This window comes from Canis aureus, chromosome 21 (genome assembly GCF_053574225.1).
Source record: "Canis aureus isolate CA01 chromosome 21, VMU_Caureus_v.1.0, whole genome shotgun sequence".
NCBI lineage: Eukaryota > Metazoa > Chordata > Mammalia > Carnivora > Canidae > Canis > Canis aureus.
The window spans coordinates 39,454,339-39,480,505 of NC_135631.1; the positions used below are offsets into that span (position 1 = coordinate 39,454,339).

Sequence of the window (26,167 nt, forward strand, 5' to 3'; positions counted from 1 at the left end):
ATATTAGGTATTATATTTAAGCACGTTATACTAACATTTATAACACACAAAAACCTTTAAAATGAGGGTCTTATAGTTGTCTGACCATTTGAAAACAAAATTTATAATAAAATGTCTCAAAGGCAAATACATAAAGTGAATGTCATCAAATATGCTTTGTCAAAAAGCAACAGCATCTATACTGAAACCTGATTAAAAGACTCACATTGAAATATATTTTATAAAATAAAATGAAGTGCTAATAACTTTCTACTCTAGGTGGTTTCTATTTTATGAAAAGACTAGAAACTATAGAATGGAAGGTAGAGTACACTCTGAAGACACTGTAGAGAAAAACACCAAACAATTAGGTTTATCTTCAGTAGCTTCACTAGCCCTCCTTCTTCCCCTGATGTGACAGTGCTACATACAGCATCGAAGTTCTCAGTTCCAATTTCATAGTTGAAGGATGAAATGAATTTATCCATGACTTATTATTTGATGTAAATACTAATTGCTGCCTATGTAAAGTCCAATTACAAAAAAAGGGCAATGACCTTTTAGTCTGGATCTAATTACTCATGAACTAATCAAGTGTCAGGAGAAAGAATCTACCTCTTTGGTCACAAAATACAGGGCCTGGCACTAGCCATCTTCCTCGCAGCATGGCAGATCACCTTGTAGCCTTTTCCTTGGGTTATTACAGTGGCCCTCTAAACTAGCCTCCTCATTCTCTCTCCTTATGAAAAAAACAGCCCTAAAGAGAAACCATAAGATCCCATACATGGCATGTACGTGTGTGCCTATCTTCCCACATACATACAGTGTATCTGGCACTCCAGTACCAGTAAACTTTCCCTCAAATGCTGGCTTTACCTTTTATTTTTTTTTTATTTTTTATTTTTTTTTTTTATTTATGATAGTCACAAAGAGAGAGAGAGAGAGAGGCAGAGTGTACACAGGCAGAGGGAGAAGCAGGCTCCATGCACCGGGAGCCCGACGTGGGATTCGATCCCGGGTCTCCAGGATCGCGCCCTGCGCCAAAGGCAGGCGCCAAACCGCTGCACCACCCAGGGATCCCCTGGCTTTACCTTTTAATAAGCCACTTACAATCAAACCTCTTGTCCATGAAGCCACATCTAAGCCAATTTAGCCATATACTTGGAGTCCTCTCTGCATTTAATCTTATTCTGTCAAGGACTTTCTTCCACTACATTCCCATGTAGACCACTCTATTCAAACTCACCCTGAACCTCTTCCACCTATCTCACTTGACCAATATCATTTCTTCAATGTCTACCTTTTTTCCCCAAGTATCACATTTTATTTATTGCTCGCTGAAGGGATTTCCCGGGTACTTTGAATCCTCATTGTGCTCATTTTCTGCTTTGAATGGAGATGAATTGCGTTCTGTTGGTGGAGTGGTCTTTCCCCATCCCCCCACCCCCATACCACAGCACTGAGCCTCCTGCCTCACCCGTGGGTGGTCAAGGCAAGTTTGTTGACCTTTTGGTGACTTACTGATTGGATTCCTGTTGTAAATCATTACTCTTTAACTATAAAGAATAATTGCAAGGTTAAAGCAACGAAAATTATTCTGTTGAAAACATCTTTAAAGATATAAGGTACTCAAAGAGAATTGAAAATAGTTAAAAGATTTGACATAGGAAAAAAAAAAAAACCACCTCAGAACACCCAAGATATTTAGTTATCCCAGTGCAACCTAGATTGACATAAAAGTGATCTCAATATATGGGAACAAAGGAACATTCAATTTTTAACAAAAATTGATATGCATGTTTAATGGCTTTAAAGCAACTTCTCTATAGAACTATTTACTCATTATTCTCCATCTTTATATATAAGAAAATAAATATTAACAGATTGCAGATCTTTAATACCATGACAGTCAGTCCAGCATGGAAGCTTACATGTCATTTAGAAGGCATTTTGATTCATTGGATACCCTTTAATTTTGAATACATTTATAAATCAGCGGCATATCTTTGGATCCCTGAGAATGTTGATCCAAAAATCATGTTTGCTATAGATGCCTCATGTTTATCTAGTCACATTAAAAATGGCCACCTTTTCAAAGCATCCTTGAAACTAACTAGTAATTTCATATGTAAAATATAAATATTTCTGGAGCCTGTTAGGTCAGAATCTAACAAAGCAGGGTTTTCCAGTTCATAAGCTTTTTAAAATCAAGCACTATGGGAAGCTATACTAAAATGGTGCCTGCCTCTTGGACAATTTAATAAACTGATGTGGTCATTGAACAGTTATTTGTGGCTTCTAAAATGTCTAACTTACAGGATTGGGCAATCTTAAGTTGAAAGATCTCATGTTTACTTATTTTTTTGAGTCTGTTCTTATTTCTGATACATGTAGATATATAGCCATAGATGAACTTATGACTAAAATAATAATAGATGGAATTAAGATGTGTTTATCCACTGTAATTACAGGGAAAGTAATTTTTTAAAATTATAAGTCCAATGAAGGCAGGTAATGCTCATCCCAGGACATATCAACTACACCATCTGACCTTTCGATTTGCTCTGGCTGTGTACAGAACTTGGTCCATTTTAAAATTCTCCTCTTGTAAGTCATTAAAAGAAGGCAGAATGAACATCAGTGGTTCTTGGAAATGCTGACTTAAATGTCCACTAACGCTGAGTGAGTTTAGGGACTTAGATGATATGGAGATATAAGATACTTCTCTGTATCTGTATAGGAAATGTGGATATTGCAAGAATTTTCAAGACCGACTGTGCTTTTTTGAATTGTCACTCCTCACTGGAGCCACTGTCTTAGCTCATTAATTTTTTTTTTCTTAGCTCATTAATTATTACAGAAAAAATTCAGTTGATTTTTTAGTGGATTCTAATGGAAATTCTTCTAATGGAAGATAGAGACTTAGTAGAAGTAATTTGAGCTCATAGAAATGTAGGTATTTTTACTGATCCATAATTTATATATTACCAAAACATATGATACAATAAATAACACCTCATATGAAGAAATAAGAATTCAGCGGACTGACGCATCTTCCAGAGAAATATTGGTGAGTGTACGATGAAAAGCTGCTGTTCAAACTAATCAATGAAACTCCCCTGCATAGAGGATGCTAGATATTTTACTTTTAAGACCATGCATTTTCAGGAAGTCTACACAGAAATAAGTGTAGGCTCATATATTTCACAAATATTGAAGATTTGATATTTATTTTCTCTGCTAAGTGGGAAGGAGAATAATATTTGGTAACGTGTACCTCAGGGGGTTTTGTGGATTAAATGCAAACTTCCAGCATAATATGCAAGTGATTAATAAATGATAATAATTTTAACTTCTTTCCTAAGTCTTAAAGTATCTCCATTAGAGGACAGATGCAACTATATATTAAAGAAGGCAAATCTTACGTAAGGATACGATCTAGAACTCACAAATATTATGAATAAGTCCACCAAGCTCTGCCAATTCACTTATTAACTTAGAATAGAATTAAAAAGGCAAGTTACCCTCACGCATCTCCAGCACAAGAGATCTTTTGAAAGATATTACATTTAGTCAGACCCCTAGGTCTTTTGCACACATTTCTAGTTTTAACTTCCCCTTACAACAAGCTTTTGAACTATGAACACTTCAAAAGCACCTAATACAGTCCCAGGCACAGAGCCAAATTTGCTACCTAATGAAGCAATGCTGATTAGCATTCTCTCTATGTTGTTGTACCCAATATTGCATATACATTAGAGAATCACCACAGTGTTGCTGAACTCTGACTTTACATGACATAGGTTTCAAATGTCCTGGTATATCTCATTATCATATATAACTTTGTTTTTACAGATTTCTTTTTTAATTGCAAATGTCTTTGACAACATTTCTGTTAACGTAGGTAACACTGATGAGACTATTAGTCAACAGTTACCCAGAATTAGTAAGAGGACTTACCTTACTCTAGTGGAAAACCAATGACAGCAAATAATGAAATATAACACAAGTTAAAAAATGCCTTTCAATGCATGCAGCACTGTGATTAGTCATAAAAGTCTGATCAGGTTTAGATGCAATATAGGATTTTTCATCTCTTTTGAAAATAAAAATTAAAGAAGTTATTTCTTATTCTTCTATACCTAATATATACATATATTTAACTTTTTAATGTAATGCAACATGCAATATTTGCTCATAACCATATGTCAAGGTACATGTAGCTTAGTACTACATTTGGCATAAATGTTGCATGTAAAGTATAAATACGAAAGTAGTCATTAATAACTAACATTAATTTTACTATCTGTTTTTTAAATTGTTTATGTTTTAGAAAATACTTATTTCTGAGTATATTAAAGAATGGGCTTTAAAAAATACAGAAGTCCTCTACATCAGGTAATACAGTCAAATTAATAAAGGATAAATATGCTTTGCAACAAATGTACTATGCTCATTTCCATAAATCATTTGTGCCAAAAATGACAGTATTTTGATAATGAATAGCATGAGGGGATGGTCATGATGGTACTCATATTATTAAAATCTGATAAATGCATTTAAGACCATAGTTGGCAACATATTGGTTTTCGTTCTCTCATTAAATGTGGTAATAATTCACTTTTAAGTAAATCAATTCACAAAGGCTCTTTACTGAGCAATTTGCTTTCAAGGTACACATGCAAAAATTGGCCCACTTCATTATACACATGACAGGTTGTGACTTAGACACGTACACAAAAAAATGTGATGTGTGAATGAAATGCATAGTTGGGTGAGGGAGATTCTTAGGATAGAAGGGTGAGTGCCCACCAAAAAAGATTAAGACCAATAATTTTCTTTTATCCTAAGAAGAACCCCACCAGCATGGATCTTGTGAGGGGTCTGCCCAAGTGTGTTCATAAACATTTACTGAAAAACATTCTATATTAGTAAGTGAATTCAGAAAGTTAGGTTTCTGACATGACTGTCAGTGACCGTGTTATGCTACATCACTCAGACTTTATAGAATAAGGCCTTTTGGTAAGCTAGTGAGGCTGGATAAAAGTCATCTGTCAATTCAGTCCATCTATTTTATGCCAGAATAGCAGGAGCCAATCATCATGAAGTGCTTTTCATGGGCAGGTTTTATTGAAAAACATCACCAGAATGAAAAGATTTCACTCTCAAACAAGCATAAAGTGTAAGCAACTTTGCTTGTTCAATGCTAAATGGTGCTTTTTATCTTTATGGTGTGGGGTCTGTCATTCTGTACATCCATATTTATGAAACGCAAATCCTTCCACATGGGGATTATTTGAGAATTAAACCATTAAATTACACATTTATTATGTATGTTGTCAATTTAGGATGCAGTCCTAAACCCTGAAATATTTTCAAAAGTGCTGAATTTGTTCTCATCAAACTCATTTCTCTTCTTAGTTAATATGGGCAGTAGTGAGGTTAAACTCAAGATACCATGCGTGACCACACTTTTTCTTTCTAGGGATTTTTAGCATGTGTCCTTAGTGCACATGCACAGAAGCAAAACTATGGTAATAAAGCTAGATTAAGGCCAGTCTGCACTAGAAAAGAAAATACATTTTTAAAAATGTAATGGTTTTCCAACCATTAGTTGCAAAAACATATTAGCAGCCCTCTTTGCAGTAATCAGTTAGGTAGGGCTTGAATCTCTTTAGATTTGCACCCCAGTCTTCTCTCCCATCCACACTTGAGAAGTTAGCCAGACTAGTTTACCTAGCTAAATGCTATCATATAAAAGTATAGTGAATTCGAGCATAGTTTAAATTATTAGGGATATATGGGAGTATTCTATCTCTATTTCTAAATATATATCCGCTCTAGCAAAATTATAATTAGTAATATTTGTGAATCATGAAATTAACTGGCTAGTTTCTTTGTGCCTCATTTGGTTGAAAGGCCCTCTGGAAAATTGTTTTATTTTTCTGAATTCTCTGGAACTTTTTCATTTTAAGTTTATCAAATGAATAACCTAAAGTAATTATTCTGTAGAGCTATCAAGGGCATATTAATCAGTGAGTGCCTTAAAACTTTTCACTCTTCTGAAAAGAAGTACTTTAAAAGGGTACAGCGGTATAGAAATGTTAAATCCTAAGACAAGAGTAAAATATCAAAAAGATAGTTCTGAAAATATAATTTCTCTGTGTTGGTATTTTTCTCAAAAAAAAAAAAAAGAAGAAAGAGAGAAAAGGAAAGAAAACCAAATAACTCCTTTAATTTGAACAAAATTTTAATGTCATTAAAGAGATAGCATTTGCTTTATTTATTTTTTTAGCAGCTGCTTTAAAAATTATCTGTGTAATATATAAAAATAAAATTATATGGTGATAAGTGTGAAGCTAAAATTTTTAAATTATTCACTGAAATTATTCACGTGTGGCGATGCTCTTTTCTCACTCAAAACGTTTTAGTGCCCTGAAAGTCTGAGAGTATAATGCAGACTAAGAGCAGACAGGTGCCCGGTAAGTGATAAATTCTTCAAAGTACTAAAATTCTGGAGATGGAATAAAAGTGAAGTCTTTAAAAATACAGATTGTTTCTCCAGAAAAACACCAGAAACAATAGGTATGATTGATATGATAGGCTTCAGATAATCTGAACTTAATTCTTATAGTAAAATCGTGATGCTGGTGGCTGCTTATAAACATTAATACCAACATCAGGTATTCCAGAAAGTCCCTTGGGAGCTACATGGTAAGGCTTCCTGCTGATGCTCTGAGAGTCTCTGAGGCAGCAAGTCAACAGGGAACAAAGAGCAGAGTATTATGGTGATGATGTGCCTCTGAAATCCAAAATTGTTAACTGAAATTGCTTGGCTGGGTGGCAGGAGAAGAAATATCTACTTGCACACATGATACGTAAGAATTATCATGTCTACCCCAGGGCAGTATTAGCTGCCTTCTTTTGAGGACTGTCAAGCTTTGAAGTTTCCATAGGAGTTGGTAATGCTTTGTCAGGCACAGGAAGCCCCATTAATGTAAACTGACTCGGCAAGACACTTGAAAGATAAAAAGTGTTTATCGACTCTAAATCTGAGTCTCAACCAGTTTATTAGAATCACCTGAGGTGCCTTTAAAAAAGACTGACACTCAGGTCCCACTGCAGATCAGTTTAAATCAAATCATCTGTAGGGATGCTCCTTCCAAAACCTTCTAAGTGATTCTGATGTTCAATCAGACTGGGAAGCGCTGCTCTGAAGGGGAAGTATTTAGGGCAGAAAGGTTCTAGGGGTGGTTTTTGGTCTATTTCGACATCTCTCTCTGGCCTTACTATGTATATACGTATATGTATTCGTTTTAGAGCCCAGGTGATTCTATTCACCTGGAATAGTGTATTCTAAGGAAATGAATATCTAAGTAAACCATCAGCCTCATATATAGATCCAAATAGTTTGGACTGTTATTTTAAACCTTGACTTCGTCTTGTGGGGGCAGAGCCCAGCAAGTTGTCCAAAGCAGCAGAGCGCACAGTGGGGGCTTGTGTAGGGACCAGGTTGCTCTTGGATTTGGAGGTTGATATGGATGCCATGCAAGCAGGTGCCTCAGTGAAAACTAAGACGAGGGCTAACTCAAGACTGAAAAATTCAGCTCATGGCTATGATTGAAAGAAAACAAATCTGGTAGTTTTCCTACCAATTAATCATTTAAGTTTGCTTTCAAAATGCCTGAAATCAGCCAAAGGGCTGATTTCATTTTTGATTTGGTAAACAGAATGAACGTTTGAACCTATCTACCGAGAAGATTCGCCTCTCCTTGCCAACCACTTGGAGCCATCAGTCCGAACCCGTCGAGACATAAGCATTCCAGTTCTACAGGGACTAGATCGTTAGAGAAAAAGCAAGTCATCTCTCTGCGGAACAGTCAACCCGGCGAGGTGAGAGTGGTGCCAACTTTATTACATGGGAGAAACCATGGGGGAACACCCTCAACCTGCTAGGTGCTGGGACTGGTTGGGGGGAATCTGAAACCACAAACTCCATGCTCTAGTTGCAATCGAGTCATTAAACCAAAGAATGCCTCAGGCACCTGGGGCTCAGACAGGTGTTTGTAATGGGGCGTACTAAAGCTAGAAATACTCTGTACCCCGGCCAGTAGGGATCCGTTCTCTTTTAAGGACGTCATGCCATTTTATAAGGCAACCTGGATATGGCAAAGACACAGTTTCCCATTTACCTTGAGACTTCCGTTTCATCCAATTTAACTAACATGGTCAAATCCACAGGTAAATCTTTTGCTTATTGAAGTTTTCTAAGGCATATTAAATGGCTTTTGGGACTTTGCTATCTCAGGTTGGCTTGAGCTACAGATTGCAGCTGCCAAAGAGTGTAGGGCAAAGTCTCATGGGAGCTTCTCATCAAGAACAGTTGTTACTGAATTAAGGAGCATGCCATATCAAAAGAATTTCAAACCTTCCTGAAATGGACAGGGGATGCTACTATGTATCAGATACTCACAGGACGACCTCCACATGGTCCAAAGCCCATTGATCATGACCTGTTCCATTGTGGCGTGGTTGCCACCAGCGCAATAAAACTCCTTTCATCCGTGCCTCCCTGGGTCACAGAAGGACAAAGAGGTTATGTGCTAGAAAACAAAACTTTCTGGCATGCTATTTCCAGACTTCAAAGAGCATAGGACAATTCCAATCAACAAAACTTAAGGTATGGAATTCAGATTTGCCTAGGCGACAGTGCTCTCTAAGGAGCATTACATTTTATTGGCTACTCAAGGACTTGTCATACCTTTCCATCTCCCTCCCTGCTTTCCCTCGCTCCAGCAGGACCTGGAGAGCACAGCATTCGGTCAACATACACACCGTGCCCTCCGTGTGACAGGCGCTGTGCTAGAAGCTGGGAGTAGGATACTAAACACAAGTGACATAGTTGCCTATCCTCGGAAAACTTTCAAATGAGTGCATCTAGAAAATCAGACATGTTCTTTTCTTAAGGACTAGACATATCGGTTAGAGAAAGGGAGAGATGCCCAAAGTGCTTCTGCATGGAGTTGTTCCGGTCTGTTCCCTCCTGCACCCACTCCTGGCCCAACAGAACACTGCCACACAACTTGGGAGAGCTGGCTTAGTCGTGCTCCTGCCCGCCCCTACTTTTGCGTTGTTGCTCCAGTAACCTCACACTTCCAGCTCCATCTCTATGATTCTAAGGGAGCACGGGTGACACCCTGCCTTTCCGTTCAGGCCACTTACAGGGGGACGTTGTAAGACACCCTCTGAGCCTGCGTGAAGTCCTTGGGCTGGTGCTGCGCGATGACGTGCCAGGTGATCCCGTTGTTGACGCTGTACTGCAGCAGCACTGCCTTGTCTACGGCGTGCGGGCCACTCACGTCACTGTTGCAACTGTCCGTCTGCGACGTGCTTCCAATTTGCAAAACAAACATGATTTTGCTGAAAATACAGGGAAATGAGCATTAGGTAGTTATTAAAAGAATTGTATCTTCTAAGTTTTTTCCTTACCTTTCCTGATCCTAAGGTCCATAATTTTTGATGTCAGAGACTAGAAACAGAAGTCTTATAACCAAATCATGTTAACAAAAAAATGTATTTGGGATATCTGGGTGGCTCACTGGTTGAGCCTCTGCCCAAATTTAGCTCAGGTCGTGATCCTGGGGTTCTGAGATCGAGTCCTGCATCAGGCTCCCTGCAGGGAGCCGTGGCTCTGCCTTTCTCATTTATAAATAAATAAAATCCTTAAAAAATGTGTTATATTAACCTTCACCTTATACATATGAGAAATAATCTCAGAAAACTGAGTTTCTACACAAAGAAAACAATTTTGACTTTCAAGGACCCGTGTTCTTGTCTTGTTAGAGTTTCACCTGATATACCTTCTGTTCTCTGGAAGGTAATACGGGCCAAACAGGCATGAGGACATAGGACAAAGTATAAAGCCACAGTATTTTTTATTACATACTTTTTTTTTTTTAACAAATACCTTCAAGTTGAACAGCATGTGCACAAGGATAAATCATCATGGCTATTTTAGGAGAGGATGTCTGGAGATCAGAGCAGAGGGAAAACCGAGTTGGATATGCAGGCTCTGGACCATGTCTGCTATTCTGTTTGAAGTGTCTTTTTGCTCTTCACAGGCATCCTTGCCCTTAGAAGATACAGCTTTTAAACATATGAAATCTATCCTAATGGGAGTCCTAGTGCTTAATAGAGCAGTCCCATTTATGGAAGCTGGTGAAATAAAGCAGTAGACTTAGAACTTGTAAATGCCTAAATTAACTTAAAACAAACTTGCTTGCACAACATGGTGAGCAATTGTTAATTGACAGCTGGTTGTAGCTGTCTATGGGGTCAAGGAAAACATCAAGCTGTTCCCAGATTAAGTCCATCCTTTTGGTAGGAAAAAACAGGACGGGTGAGCACAGCTTTTGGCACCTCCATAGTTACCATATAGGACTTAATTGTATTTTCATTGTTTATTATACTAAAAGGCTGTAAACTTGCCTTTCTGCCTCTGAAAATACATCACTAATAGTTTCCAAAGTCAAACGCCTTAAGTAAATGTCTACATTTATGTTAACCAAGCATCTAATTGTCAAGTATACTTGAAGTTACTGAACATTGGCACTCATCAGTGAATACTTTAGTCCAGGACTTTGCAATCTTTATAAAGTCTTGGAATATATATATATATATATATATATATATATATATATATATGTATATGTATATATATATATTTTAGTTACACAGGCAAAAAAGTCATGTTTGCATTGGATGAGATGGGAGAGCTGTGAAGAGCAGGTGCAGAAGGAAATCCACCCTTCCTGGGGTCCCTTTTTCTCTTTCACTTCCCTGGTCTATTTGCACAGTCTCTGTCCACTCTATTCTGCATTAATAAGCATCTCCTAGAGCATATGAATTTTATTTATTTATTTATTTCTGAGCATATGAATTTTAAAAGTTCTTATCCATCCATCCATCTATTGATCTTCCATTCTGTTTACTGTAACTACATATGCTAAATATAGGTATATGTTTGCCTGACTACAAACCTACTTCACATGTACATTTATATTCACATACTTGCAAAGAGTCAACATTAAATTATCTATATTTATCTACAGCCAATTTAATTTTTTTTGTTATTTTTTCAACTTTATTGAGACACAATTGACACAAAACATTGTGTAGGTTTAAGGTATACATCATGTTGATTTGATCTGCTGCTGATTTTTTCCATTTGGCCATTTCTCTTGGTTTATGCCTATATCACCACCACTCAGCCAGCGTACGTGAAGAAAAACAAGGTAATTCTACAATAAATTTAGGCACAGTATAATTCTGAGTCATGAAAACAAACAATGTTTCTTCATACCAAATTCAAGCAGCATTTAGGTCTCCCCTGTTTCATGACACACAGGCCATGAAGTTCATGGTTATATTTAACAGACCGCAGAAAGTGACCGGTCTCATGACCAATGCCAGGTCTGAACTACAACACAGGAGTTTTGTTACCTTGCTCGAGTGAGATCCAGAGGCTTGGTGGCCGCCTGCCTTATCTGACAGCCATTAAAATAGAGGGAGTCTCCATGGGCATAGGGTGCCAGCTGCCCACAGCCACTTCCTATTACCCCGCCTTGAATGGTCTCCCAGTTTGCTTCTGTGACTCTTGCTGACTCAAAATTATCTTTAATATAACTGGGAAGATCATGACTGAAAACAGAGCAATCATCACCTAGAGGGAAGGGAATAATTGCAAAAGTTAGCTAGGAGAAGCAGAATCATTAAAGATGCAAGTATTTGATTTTAGGTTTAATCTATCCTTGTTACTATAACAATGACAACGTACTAAGCAGATGCAGACTCCCAGAAATAAATGTTTCTCTGGTATTTTAGCAATTACTGGCTTACGTTCTTGAAAAAAAAATCCCATAATCTTTGAATCAATGTGTACTATGTGTGTAGGTGCTAATGTGCTTAGTGCTCACGTAAATCTATTGCTTAAATACCATAGCATCTGGCTGGGCCCGCATGTTTAGCAATGATGGGACTTCATGGAGAGCTCTCACCCTGGCATGGGAGGCCCACAGAATTTCTTTCTCTCTAGCATGATCTGTAGCAGAATATAGGATAAATCATGTTCTTGTTCTTCTCCCAGCTGTATACTTGATTCTTGAGAGCAGAGTCTGCATTTTTTCATTGTTGGATTCTACAGCACCTAACACAACACTTAGCGCATATAAGATATGCAATAACAAGGGGAGATAAATAAATGAACAGTGAACAGGCTGGCAAGATGAGACCACTGAGCTGAAATACTGGCATTTTAGACAGAGCATCAGCAAATGTGTATGTGTTTGCGTTTGCCCTTGATTTGAACAGCACAACTTCTCTAAACATCTATAATAGTTCTAGATCAAAGGGTTATAGTTCTGTTGTATTAGGGGAGAGGGCAGATTCCAGACACCTGGAACACCTCGTGAGACGTCTAATGTGTTCATTTGCCTAAAGTTCAAATGCTTCAGCTAACACATGGACAGATCCAGCTGGTCTCAGAGATAATGAGATCAGAGGAAGGGATGATGGTTAAGTCATTTCTGGCATGAGAGATGTTCAGCCGTCTATATTAATTGCACTCGTTTCATTTGGAGGCCAGGAAATAGCGTCAACTGAGAAATCTAAATATATTCTACTCCAAAAGTTAAATCTGTGGATTTTTACGTTGTAAAAACTTCTCCCTGGGGGACGTTGTAGAATTCTGCTCCTCTTCGGATAAATCTCTCAGTTATGAGAGACAGCAAAGTTGACTGCAAAGAACAACCGAGTAAAGGTCTTCTTTCTGATATTGACTAGCTGTGTCATCTTAGGCAAGTCACTTAAGTTCCCTGAGTCTCAGTTTCTTTACCTGTGAAGTGGGAATAATTATATTAACCATAGCTAACTTATGGGGACATCATAAGTACTGAATGACTGTGCTGAATAAATTGTGGACACTGTGGAAATAGTAAAGTATGAGGCAATGTAAGAATTCATTCAAAAAAGATTTACTGAGCGCTGCAACATGCCAAGTGTTAGGCTCTGGGGATATAATGGTAATTATGTGGACTTTGTTACAACAGAAACCCCTTAGAAACATTGTGCCAAAGGAAAACAGGCTGCAGGCCTTCTATCAGGCCAATGGAGCAATCTCCTATGATGTCAGGAGTTGAGAAGATACTCCATCCCAAATCATATACTCAGCTTCTACAAGCATAAACAGAAATATATATATATATATATATATATATATTTCTTTTTTGAGTCATGGGTGTGTGTGTGTGTGTGTGTGTGTGTGTGTGAGTGACAAAATGACCTGGAAAACAATATCTTGAATCGTCAGCTATGTCTTCGGAGGTCAGTGGCACTGCTATTGGAGAGACCGAGAAAGAAGGAATATTGGCAGAGTATCCAGGGATGGACAGCTAGGCCAGGAAGGAGAGAGGCCCAGAAATGAAAATGAAGTGTGGGGGATTGGGGCAGGGAGTTATGTGGAGGATGGGGAATGCGAAGTGATATAGAATTCTGCATTTTATTTTATTTTAAAAAAGATTTTATTGATTGATAGAGAAAGTGCATGAGCAGGGGGAGGGCAGAAAGAGAGGGAGAGAGAGAATCTTAAGCTGCATGTGGAGCCTGATGTGGGGCTTGTTTTCATGATCCTGAAATCATGACCTGAGCCAAAATCAAGAGTCAGCTGTCTAACTGACTGAGCCACCCAGGTGCCCTAGAATGCTGCTTTTTAAAAAATACTTCAAGGAACATGGCAGAGGGGCAGCCTGGGTGGCTCAGTGGTTTAGCACCGCCTTCAGCCCAGGGCCTGACCCTGGAGACCCAGGATCGAGTCCTGCATCGGGCTCCCTGCATGGAGCCTGCTTCTCCCTCTGCCTGTGCCTCTCTCTCTCTCTCTGTCTCTCATGAATAAATAAATAAAATTAAAAAAAAAAAGAGGAACATGGCAGAAAATTATCCTTGCTGCTTCATTCCAGAGATAAATAACTGTGTAATCAGAGTGTGTCATCCATCTCAAATCACTCAGGCCTGGAGTTTTTCTTTCTTTCCTAGTGGCCTTTGTATACATGTTGAAATGAGGAGAACCTTGTGGTCTTCTATATTAAAAATGACAGTCTGGGCTTCAGACCTTGGAAACTCTCATCACAGATGCAGACGGCGCCAGTGGTGCAGTATCCGTGCCCACTGCAGAGCTTGGGGCAAGCCTCTCCGATGTACACATGGTCAATCGCCCAGCTCTGCTTCTCAGTTTCTTCTCCCTTCTGGATCCAGCGGAACTGTGTTGCACTGAAAGTCCCAGAGAGAGCAGAAGGGATTCAATAGGCTGTTATTTCCCATGGCTGTGTCCAGCCCTAGGAATGGGGACTGTTTCTGAAAAAAGGACTTCCCCAGGCTTCTCCTTAAAGTGCCTAAGTAGAGATGAATGAACTTGTACCACTCAGACTCTGGAAATATATCCCAAAGTGCCACTCTGGAAGCTTCTATCTTCCCTGAGTTTTATTGAATTTCCTATTCTATTCCATAATAAATTTGTGTCCATGTTTCTTATAGAGGTATATCATTTTCTGAATCTTTGAGTAAAGTGAATGCTGCTCTAGGAGGATTGTACTCTACTATGTTTATCCGGTGGCTCTGTGTAACCAAACCAACCCTGCACACTCCAGAGGTTATCTGTATAGGGGATGAGCATACAGCTTTTGGGAATCACAGAGCACTGGAGCAGATAGGGTGCCAACTCCAGGTCTTTGAATGTCTGGGATTTGGGGCCTGTGATTTGAGTTTGGCATGTGCTGTGGTATTTCATCAAAGGCAAATCTGAGATGTGCAGCATTTCCACAAAAGATCCTATATCACTTATTTTTTTTTTCTTGGGACATGCAATTGGCATTTGGGGCATGGGTTGGTAAAAGGAGGGGGGGGGTACTACAGCTGTAATGAATTCTCTGGCCTTAGTTGTTTCAGCTCACTGCATGAGCTCTGTAGAGACTGCCAGATAATTCCACAAAGTTTACCTTAGTATGCAATTTACCTGGAGGAGACATGGTCAGGCAGCTGAATGGTGATTCTCTTCCAGCTTGAGCTGTTGACAGCATTGTAGATGGTGGCTTCATGGAACTGGAAGGGGGAGCAGCCAATGCTGTTTGAAGAGGAAGGAAGGCACTGGGTCTGAACGAGCTGCCAGGAATCAGACCTGCAGAAACCACAGAGGCTGTGTTAGACAACTCTTAGGAGAAATAGATGGCCTGACTAATGTCAACATAACACTTTGGGGGTGAGTTACACTGATGTATTTTTATGTAAATTTTCTATTTCCTATATATATTTATACAGACAATGAAAATAAAAATTGAAAATAATTTCACACAAGATTAACTCTTTATAAGCATAAGAATATATTTACAGATAACAGAATAAAATAGTAGCATGCATGGTGCTGCATTCTAGTGGCTTCCTCTTGCTGATATGTTACCAGAAGTATACTTGGAGTCGATTGACAAAATTCTCTGTTTACCCAAACTTAACTCCCCATAGTCCATTTTCAAATGTGGTGGTGGGAGACAGGCTATCAATATCCCAATAAAACAACGGCACTGTGTCAGACTTTTATTATGCTTTAGGACGTGTCTCTGACTGAAGCATATTTAGATCTTTTATTGATTTAAATTCTCATTAAGGTTGGTTGAAAATGAGCAACATGAATAACTAAGAATTCAACTTTGAAGACTAACATAGTTTCTTATTTTAAAAGAAAAAAGTTTTTTGGCTTGCAGCCAGCCTAGTATGAAAAGTAATTTCTCTTGGTTTGAAGGAAACATTTGAAAATAAGATATACATGTAAATTTTATATAAATGAAGTTAATACATGTGAAATAAACATAAACTGTACTTTTAATATAAAAGGTTGCTCCTCTGTAGTTGCTTTGAAAATAGACAACTGTTTGAAGTTATATTCAAGTTTGGAAGAATGTAAAAAATTATTTACAAACCTTGCATCCTTAGTGTACTCCAACATTACAGAGTGAAGGTCACCACAAGAAGTGGCTTCGCAACCCACAACAATCTAAAACAAACATAAACAACAAATATATGTAGGGAAGATTAAATACCTATCATTAATTAGAAATTCCCTCTCTCTAAATTATCACTCTAAGAAGTAATCAACAAATATTCAGAGAAGCTTTTACAGAGGAGCCTGGCAGAGCACCAACAATATATTTTTTTGAATTCTGTTAAAAACCTGCAACTTTGTGTGAGGATGAGAATTGAAATTTAAAAAAGTACTAAGATTTATTTATTTATTCGAGAGAGAGAGAGAGCACATGTGAGTAGGGGGAGGGGCAGAGGGAGAGAATATTCAAGAAGACTCTGCTGAGCGTGGAACCCAATGTGGGGCTCAATCCCACCACCCATGAGACCACAACCTGAGCCAAACCAAGATTTGGACACTTAACTGACTGAGCCACCCAGGTGCCCCAGTCAATACTTTTTTTTTTTTTAAAGGTTATTTATTTATTTATTCATGATAGACACAGAGAGAAAGAGAGAGAGAGAGAGAGAGAGAGAGAGGCAGAGATACAGGCAGAGGGAGAAGCAGGCTCCATGCCAGGAGCCCGACACGAGACTCGATCCTGGGACTCCAGGATCGCACCTTGGGCCAAAGGCAGGCGTCAAACCACTGAGCCACCCAGGGATCCCCAATACTCTTTTTTTTTTAAAAAGGTTTTATTTTTAAATAATTTCTACAACCACCATGGGGCTTGAACTCACAACCCTGAGATCAAGAGTTGCATGTTCCACTGACTGAGCCAACAAGGATGAACATAGCTGCAGAAATCCTCAACAAAATATTAGCAAACGGAATTCAACAATACACTAAAAAAATCATTCACCATAATCAAGTGAGATTTATTCCAGAAATGCAAGGATGGTTCAAAATTTGCAAATCAAATGATACATAACATTAACAAGAGAAATGATAAAAACTTTATGATTATCACAATAAATGCAGAAAAATATTTGACAAAATTCAACATCTGCTCATGATAAAGACTCTCAACAAAGTGGATTTAGAGGAAACATATCTCAACATATTAAAGGCCATATATGAAAAACCCACAGCTAACATCATACTCGGTGAAAAACAGAGCTTTCTGTCTAAAATCAGGAACAAGACAAGCATGTCCTCTCTCACCACTTTTACTTAACACAGTATTGGAAGTTCTAGCTGCAACAATCAGACAAGAAAAGGAAATGAAAGGTGTCCAAATTGGAAAGAAAAAGTAAAGCTGCAGCTCTTTGCAGATGACACACTATATATAAGAAAACTCTAAAGACTCCACCAAAAAACTAGTAGTTCTGATAAATGAATTCAGTGAAGATATAGGATACAAAATTAATATATTGCATTTCTCTATGTTAATAGCAAAGTAGCAGAAACAGAAATGAAGAAAATAATCCCATTCACAATCATCTCCCCAAAATATCTAGGAGTAAATTTAACCAAGGAGGTAAAAAACCCTATACTCTGAAAACTGTAAGACATTGATGCATGAAACTGAAGACAGCATAAACAAATGGAAAGATACCATGTTCATGGATTAGAAGAATTAATATTGTTAAAATGTCCATACCACCCAAAACAATCTACAGATTCAATACAATACCAATCAAAATACCAATAGCACTTTTCACAGAACTAGAACAAATAATCCCAAAATATGTATGGAACTATGAAACACCCCAAATAGCCAAAGCATTCTTGAGAAAAAAAGCACAAAGCTGGAGGTATCACAATTTCAGATTTCAAGATATACTACAAAGCTGTCGTAATCAATACAGTATGATACTGGCAGGTCAAAGAGCCAAGAAATAAGACCACATTTATATGGTCAACTAACCTATGACAAAGGAGGCAAGAATACACAATGGGGAAAAGATAGTGTCTTCAACAAATGATGTGAAAATTGGACAGCTATGCAAAAGAGTGAAACTGGACTACTTTCATACACCATATACAAAAATAAATTCAAAATGGATTAAAGACCTATATGTAAGACTGAATTCTTAAAAAAAAAAAACCCCAAAACATGGGAAGTAATATCTTGGACATCAACCTTAAAAACATATTTATGGATATGTCTCCTCAGGCAAGGGAAAAGACAAAAATAAATTATTGAGACTACACCAAAATAAAAAGCTTTTGCACAATGAAGGAAACCATCAGCAAAGCAAAAAGGCAACCTACTGAATGAGAGAAAATATTTGCAAATGATGTATCTTATAAGGGGTTAATAGTCAAGATATATAAAGAACTTATGCAATCAAAACCAAAAAAATATAATAAAATAAAAACGAAGCCAAACTCTGATTAAAGAATGGGCAGAGAACTTGAACAGACATGTTTCCAAAGAAGACATACAGATGGCCAGTAGACACATAAAAAGATGCTCAATATTACTAATCACCAGGGAAATGCAAATCAAAACCACAGTGAGGTATTACCTCACACAAGTCAGAATGGCTAGTATCAAGAAGATAAGAAATAACAAGTGTTGGAAAGGATGTGGAGAAAAGGGAACTCTTGTGCACAGCTGGGAATGTAAATTGGTGCAGCCACTGTGGAAAACAGTATGGAGGTTCCTCAAAAAATTAAAAATAGAAATACCAAATTATTTAGTAATTCCACTGCTAAGTCTTTATCAAAGAAAAGGAAAACACTAACTCAAAAAGATATATGCACCTCTATGTTTATTGCAGCATTATTTATGACAGCCAAGATATGGAAGTAGCCCCAGTGTCCATGAATAGATGAATGGATAAAGATAAGGGGTATATATACAATGGAATATCACTTAGGCATAAAAAAGAATAAGATTTTGCCATTTGTGACAACATGGATGGACCTATGGGGTATTATCCTAAGTGAAATAAGTCAGAGGAAGATAAATACCATTTGATTTCACTTACTTGTGTATCTAAAAAATAAAACAAATGAACAAACAGAAATAGACTGATAAATACAGAGAATGAACTGTTGATTGCCAGAGGGGAGGAAGAAGGGGAGAATGGAGGAAATAGGTGAAAATTCTGTAATAACATTGTTAAGGTGACAGACAGTGACTATTCTTATCATGGTGAGCATCGAGCGATGTATATAAGTGTTGAATTGCTACATCATACACCCGAAACTAATATAACATTTCAATAATAAAAACAAAAAAAGTTAAAAAATCAAGCTTTTAACCTTTGAGAAGTTTTTTCTTAAAGAATAAAAGTTTTTTTTACAGAAATGACCAGGCCCAAATTTTATGTCTCTCTACCTACCTATCTAATTTTAGTATTTCTGGATTTAGCTATTGTTCTCCAGTTTTACTACCTGCCAAATTGACCATTTTGGTAAGACAGTCAGATGCTTCTCCAAACCAAAACACGTTTCATACCAATCAGAGCTCGCTGCAAACAGAATGATACCAATGGCTAAGTAGTAAAACAAACAAAAAAAGTACTATTTCTGTTTACTTAATTAATATAAGAACATATTAATCATGAATTTGGGGAAGATAATTTGGCCAAAAGGAAAGTAACATTTGGAAAATTAATACAAAGAAACTCAAAGTGTCATTGGTTCAAAACATTTTCATTGATATCCTAACTTCATGATGCTACTATTGAATTTCTATTTATAACTAAAAATAGCAATTTTTAATTATTTATTTTTTTTTTAAAGATTTTTTTTAAAATTTTTATTTATGATAGTCACACAGAGAGAGAGAGAGAGAGAGGCAGAGACACAGGCAGAGGGAGAAGCAGGCTCCATGCACCGGGAGCCCGATGTGGGTTTCGATCCCAGGTCTCCAGGATCGCGCCCTGGGCCAAAGGCAGGCGCCAAACCGCCGCGCCACCCAGGGATCCCAATTTTTAATTATTTAATACTCATTCTCAGAGTTTTTTCATTTCCATATGAATAAAAGCTTTCCATGTTATATGCAGTTAAATGTTTGAGTCATTAATAATGCACAAGTGCTGTAAACCTTTGGTGATTTAAATTTAAGTCCTAATCATCTACTTAGTTAACATGTACTATTTTAGTGCTGATACTGGGAAAGGTTATTGCTAAAAGTTTCAGGCCATACACTCATGAATAAAACAACCCTGGCTTCACAGAGAATAAGAAGCATATTCCAATAATGGAAATGGAAATTTAAAAGATATAACTAAAATGCTGTGGTGCTTCATAAGAAGGAGAGATTGTATTTGATTAAATGGATTAGAAAATAACTCCTCAGAAGCGGAAGATGTTATATTCCAACCCCAAGAAAGAAATGATAATTATGTGACATGATAGAGGTGCTATCACTATAATGGCAATCATATTACAAAATACATATGTACCAAATCAACACACTGTACAATTTAAATCTGCACAAAGGGGCAGCCCCGGTGGCGTGGTGGTTTAGCGCTGCCTGCAGCCTGGGGTGTGATCCTGGAAACCTGGGATCGAGTCCCACATCAGGCTTCCTGTGGGGGGCGTGCTTCTCCCTCTGCCTGTGTCTCTGCCTCTCTCTCTCTCTCTCTATCTCTATGAATAAATAAACAACAAAAAAATCTGCACAAAGTTATATGTCAAATATACTCCAATTAAAAAAAGAACAGAATAGAATTCATCAAGTAGGGTGCATGTGAGCTGCCTCTAGAGAATGGGAAGAGTCTGAGAGGTGGAGATAGGAGAAACATGCTTAGTTAGAAATAGTGTGAGCAAAGACACATATGTGGGAAGGCACTGTGGCATGTCTACAGCAGAGCATGTGGTATGTTTTGGTCCAGGTGTAGAATGTGTAGACTATTGGGAGAGGAGGTGAGAGAGATTAGTTGAGTTTGGTAGACCATGAACTGTAGTCTGTGGCTTTTGACTTTAATTTGATAGGCAACAGGGAGCCATTAAAGGTTTATGAGCAATGGAATGATGTGCTCAGAGCTGTGCTCTATAAAGATCAGTCTGACTGCATTGTTGAAGACAAGTGGGAGCAGAAAGAAAGACTAGTAACTGGACTACTGATTTAATAAGGGCCAGATTGCAAGGTGGTATTAGTGCAAACAGAGAAGATGGGATGGGTGAGAGGCACACTGGAAATTAGAATCAAAAGGCTGTAGTCACTGATTAGATGTGAAAAGTGAAAAATCGAAGACTACTTCAACCTTTAAAGCTGATGAACAGGTCAAAGGTAGTGTCATCGATAGAAACAGGAGCATCAGAAAGAGGAGCTTGTAAGGAGAGGGAAGATATGAAGTTCACCGTTTGATGTGGTGAATTGAGATGCTGGTACGATGAAGGCAGACAAATGTACACAGAAAGATAAATGTATTGAATTAATTGTTGGTGAGCCAGTCAAGATTGGAAAGGCAGATCTGGGAGCTGGTCTTAAAGACAGACCAGAAGCCAAAGGATGGATGGAATTCCCAATGGTGAGAGTATCTAAGAGAGAAGAGAGCAGAGAAGTACTGCAAAATGCTGACATTTAGGGCGTTGCAGGGAGAAGAAGGGCCAAAAAGGAGGCAGAAGAAGATTCCAAGGAGGTAAGAGGAGAACTGGCAGAGAACCCAGAGCCAAGGGGCAAGAGCATAGCACCAGCTGGAGAGGGCGAAGACAAGGGTTCAGTGGTACAGATCAGAAAGGAAAGGTAAGAAATGGGTGAAATTTAGAAAGTCTGTGGTGACTTGCAACATGCAGTTTTGGTGATACTTTAAGTATTACATTTTTGGGGAAAAACTTTGTTCTTTTTTTTTTTTAATGACTTGGCTAGAGAAGAAAATGTCCATCTCTTCAGTTCTGGGTTGACAGAGGCAGCTAGACAGGAGGCTCCAATCAACTCAATCAAATATGATGACTTTGATAGTGGCCCAGTGTGGGCCTGCCAGAGGGAAAAATCTTAAAGGAGGTGACTTGGAATTAGGGGTGGTGTAACACCGGATATGATCTTAAGCATCCTTCATGCAACTAAGTTAAGGACAGTCCTAGGGAGTGGTAGCATTTGGGGAGATTGCCTCACCCTGTAGTCTCTGAAGGAAGGTTTAACATAAAGCTGAGCAAACAGTAAATACCCCTAACACCTCTCTTTTTTGGAAAAGATCTGAACTTTTAAATCTTGCAAAACTGAAGCTCTATACCCATTAGACAGCAGCTCCCCATTTTTCTCCCCTACTAGCTGTGAATACATTTTTATCTCTCCTAGAAAGGATTCTTACTATTAACCATCATTGCAGGACATCTCTTTAAAACCTTTAAATAAATATTTAAAAATAAACAACCAACGTTTGTCTTTAAAATGATCTAATAACAAAGTATATTATTTCTGTAATGCCCTTTTTTTAAAAGAAAGTGTTTTATCATGAGAAAGACATCAAGTGATATTGCTTTATCTTTCTCCTGATTATCTGACTATTAATGATCTCCTATGGCTTCCCTTTTACCCTCCTGTATGAATAAAATATGCATGTGAAAGATCTGAGAGTTCTTTTAAATGTGAGGATTTGGAGGAATTCCAACTGGGCTACTGTACATGTTTGTGTTTGGAAGTCAGAGGCAAAAAAGAAAATTGAAAGACATGATGGAAAAGGATAGGTAAAGAAGCAAAGTGGATTGATATATGAAATCAGTGTAGAGTAAGAGAAAGAGGTACGGAAACTGTGGGGAGAGAGAGAAAGAGGGAAAGAAAGAGAAATAGGCAGAGTAGACAGGGGTACCTAGATTAGCTTTTCATTTCCATGGTTTGGGAAACTGAGCTCAAGATTATATATATGAAATACAATAGAGTTACATTTCTTTCTATGTCCCAAAATACGAATTGATTTTATCTGTGCCCAAATAATCCTGTCTGATACAGGCCTTTCCTAAAGATGACTTCTTTTATTCATAAGGTAAAGTGTCATTAATGAATGAAATCAATCATACCCTTACAGTTGTTCAAATAAGCATTCTCTCCACCCTCTAACCCCAAATGTAATACCATATTCTGTTTTGAAGAGCTACTTCCCCTTACTTTAAACTGCATCATATATCCTGGCTGTATAATGAGTTCTCTGGAGGAGAGAGCATTGTGGGTCTTGTCCTTCTTTTTATTCGGCCAGTATAGGTGGAAGGATGGATTGCCACAGAATCCTGCTGTCCTCACTGCATTAGGGTAAAAACTCCAATTTTCTTCATGGGAAGTACCTTCTGTTGAGGTAAATTGGAAGCAATATGGCATGTTATTCTTTTGAACTGATTGGTTTACTGTTGAATTACTTAGATGTCTACACTCTGCCTTTTTGCTTACCTTTTAAAATTGATTTTTATTTAACTGGTATAATAAATAAATCCAAGATGATCAATCAAATTTAGGAAATATTATTTAAAGCTAGCATAATGAATACCCAACTTTTAAAAAAGTGTAATTACCAGTCTGCTTGACTTACACCATTACAAAACTTTTGACACACTTTTATTTTATTTTATTTTTTTATAATAAATTTATTTTTTATTGGTGTTCAATTTGCCAACATACAGAATGACACCCAGTGCTCATCCCGTCAGGTGCCCCCCTCAGTGCCCGTCACCCATTCACCCCCACCCCCCGCCCTCCTCCCCTTCCACCACCCCTAGTTCGTTTCCCAGAGTTAAGAGTCTCTCATGTTCTGTCTCCCTTTCTGATATTTCCCACACACTTCTTCTTCCTTCCCTTATATTCCCTTTCACTATTATTTATATTCCCCAAATGAATGAGAACATATAATGTTTGTCCTTCTCCGATTGACTTATTTCACTCAGCATAATACCCTCCAGTTCCATCCACGTTGAAGCAAATGGTGGGTATTTTTGACACACTTTTAAAACAATGCAATGTGTATCTCTGCAGTGCAGAAATTCCTAAAGACACTAAAATTGTTTTGGATGTTGAAATTTCAAATTATACTTAGAGATAGACATCTTATCTTTAACATACTTTATTAAATTCTCAGCTGACATTTCAACAGTTAATTTTGAAGACTTATAAACCCCTGGGTAGAGTAGTAGCTAATGCTCATTGAGCAGTGAATATGTGCCAGGTACTCTTCTGAATGCTTTTCACGTAGTAACTCATCTAAAGACATAAGCAGACAAAAGGCTCACAAAAAAGACAGTTGAATGTCTTGTTTCTTACCATCATCAAAAGTATCGACCAGTTGACTAGGATTGATTTCTGCTCCTCCAATCAGTATGTTGTCCAGAGCCCACTGGGCACGCTCTACCCCAGAGACCACAAGTCCATTGCTGATCACAAAAGGCTGCCACCAGCGAAGTCGAGTTGTGTTGGTGAGGGCGTCCTCAGGAAGAAGTATGTAGTCATGTCTAACAGAAATGTATTTCTGGTAGTCCATCTCATGAAGCAAAGTCCATGTAATTCCTATAGTAACAAATACACCAATGTAGTAACATATCTGGAAAAAATGCCATAAAGCAACAGTATACTGCAGCTACCTAAGCTTCCCAAAGAAATCTTCAACAAGGAAATGGGAATTGATTTCATTGACTTTAATATAAGTGTTCACCACTGTTTCAAAACCAGGCTAATAGTAATGAGGGGATGGGTAGTTAGAAATATTTGGCCAAGAATAAAGACACTGCAGCAAAAATTATATATTTTCTGCTCTTAAAATTTTGTTCTAGATTGGTATGTGCATTATTTTCGTAAATAATAAGATATATCCATGTTTTGCATGTTTCTGGACAGGAACTCCTAGTAATTCGAAATTTTAGTTTAGCTATTTTAATTCTACGCAATTTTTATTTGATAGAAGTTTCCCTCTTATCAGTTGACAAGACTGTAGGTAGGATATTTAATTACTTAAGGAAATACTTTTGAATACCCTAAAATACTTTAAGTTCATCTATTTTTCTGCTAGTTATTAAAATGATACCTGCTAAACTGTTTTCTAAGAACTTCATGGTATTTTGGTCTGGTTTTAGCTACTTCAAAATAATGTAACAGAATTTTATTGAAATCTTCTCTGAAAGGGTCATGAATTCAGACTATCTTCTTTCACAGTAAAGTTTTCTTAGAGAGTTATTACATACTTGTTCACATAAAAGCTTTTAAAAATACTTTAAAATGTTTTAAAAATGATCTTACTTGGAAAACCACATAAAATTTATTTCTTAATTGTATCATTTATTGTCAAGTTTCAGTTAAACACACAGATTTTTTTCTTCATTCATTCATTCTTTCTTTCAAGTTTGGAGCTTATATATATATATTTTTTTTGAGCTTATTTTGTAATGTGATTTTTCTTTTATCCCCTTGTGGGTAGATTCTGTGTAACACACAAGTTGCCTGTATGGAAGTTTAATGTGTTTAAGATCTATAGCTTTTTCTTTGTGACTTTCCCTATTTTCACTGCAAAGTCAGCAAAGCTTTGCAAACATTTTTCTGAGGAGCATTGGATGTAAATCGGGAAATCTGCTCTAAGGTGTGGCTTTCACCCCTGAAACGTGCCTCCATCGGTAGAGTAGTCCAACAGCACGCCTTCCTTCCGGCAGATGGGCCGATGGCAGGAGGTCATATTGTTTTCACTCCCGATGCGCCCCCAGTATTGTAGGAATCTGAACACAAGCACATATTATCCATCAGAATTGTTAATTAGAACAAATAGTCTACTCAAGTCCTGGATAACAACTTCTTCCATAAATGTGTTCCTTACTTTGGTGCCAATTTGCTGTGCTGTGATAAAAATAACAAAAAAAGACTTACTTTGCCCCTCTGAGATCCAAATCTTGAGTAATAGCTTGTCTCACAGTGGATCCCCCAAAATAGAGTGCAGTGTCCTCAGCAAGAATCCCACACTCAGTACAAGTACTTCCACCTTCTAAGGACATCCATAAATCAGGCTTGATTTCTTCACTATCAAAGCGTTCCTTCAGGAAAGTCTGGGAAAAAATAAGTGGGATGTGGTTAAAAATAACAATTTTAGATAATGATTACGGAATAGTTTAGACAACACAGGTTCATCTTGGTCTTTAAAAAAATACAACTTATTTCAAATGTTGTATCTCTACAAAACATCTCTACAACATTCTTTTCCATCATATATTAAGATCATCTAAAGTGATTAAAGAATGTTTAATCATTGGAATTTGAAG

The 26,167-nt window shown here is 37.6% G+C and overlaps 1 protein-coding gene across 2 annotated transcripts in view; it reads right to left on the minus strand.

Annotated features, from left to right (window-relative positions):
- Positions 1-26,167, minus strand: part of RELN (reelin) — a 498,583-nt gene that overhangs the window by 2,305 nt on the left and 470,111 nt on the right. Inside the window, exons 54-64 of one of the 2 annotated variants that reach the window (XR_013360335.1) lie at positions 25,779-25,954; positions 25,524-25,630; positions 24,192-24,434; positions 23,052-23,227; positions 16,002-16,075; positions 15,044-15,205; positions 14,144-14,301; positions 11,482-11,701; positions 9,202-9,399; positions 8,453-8,551; positions 3,940-7,816 (exon numbers count right to left, since the gene is read on the minus strand). Coding sequence is in view for 1 of the 2 variants with exons in the window: in XM_077863957.1 (XP_077720083.1) it covers positions 8,453-8,551; positions 9,202-9,399; positions 11,482-11,701; positions 14,144-14,301; positions 15,044-15,205; positions 16,002-16,075; positions 23,052-23,227; positions 24,192-24,434; positions 25,524-25,630; positions 25,779-25,954 (1,613 nt within the window). In the remaining variant the exon portion in view is untranslated. The remainder of the gene's footprint in view (positions 1-3,939; positions 7,817-8,452; positions 8,552-9,201; positions 9,400-11,481; positions 11,702-14,143; positions 14,302-15,043; positions 15,206-16,001; positions 16,076-23,051; positions 23,228-24,191; positions 24,435-25,523; positions 25,631-25,778; positions 25,955-26,167) is intronic. The other variant, XM_077863957.1, reaches the window with a different exon arrangement.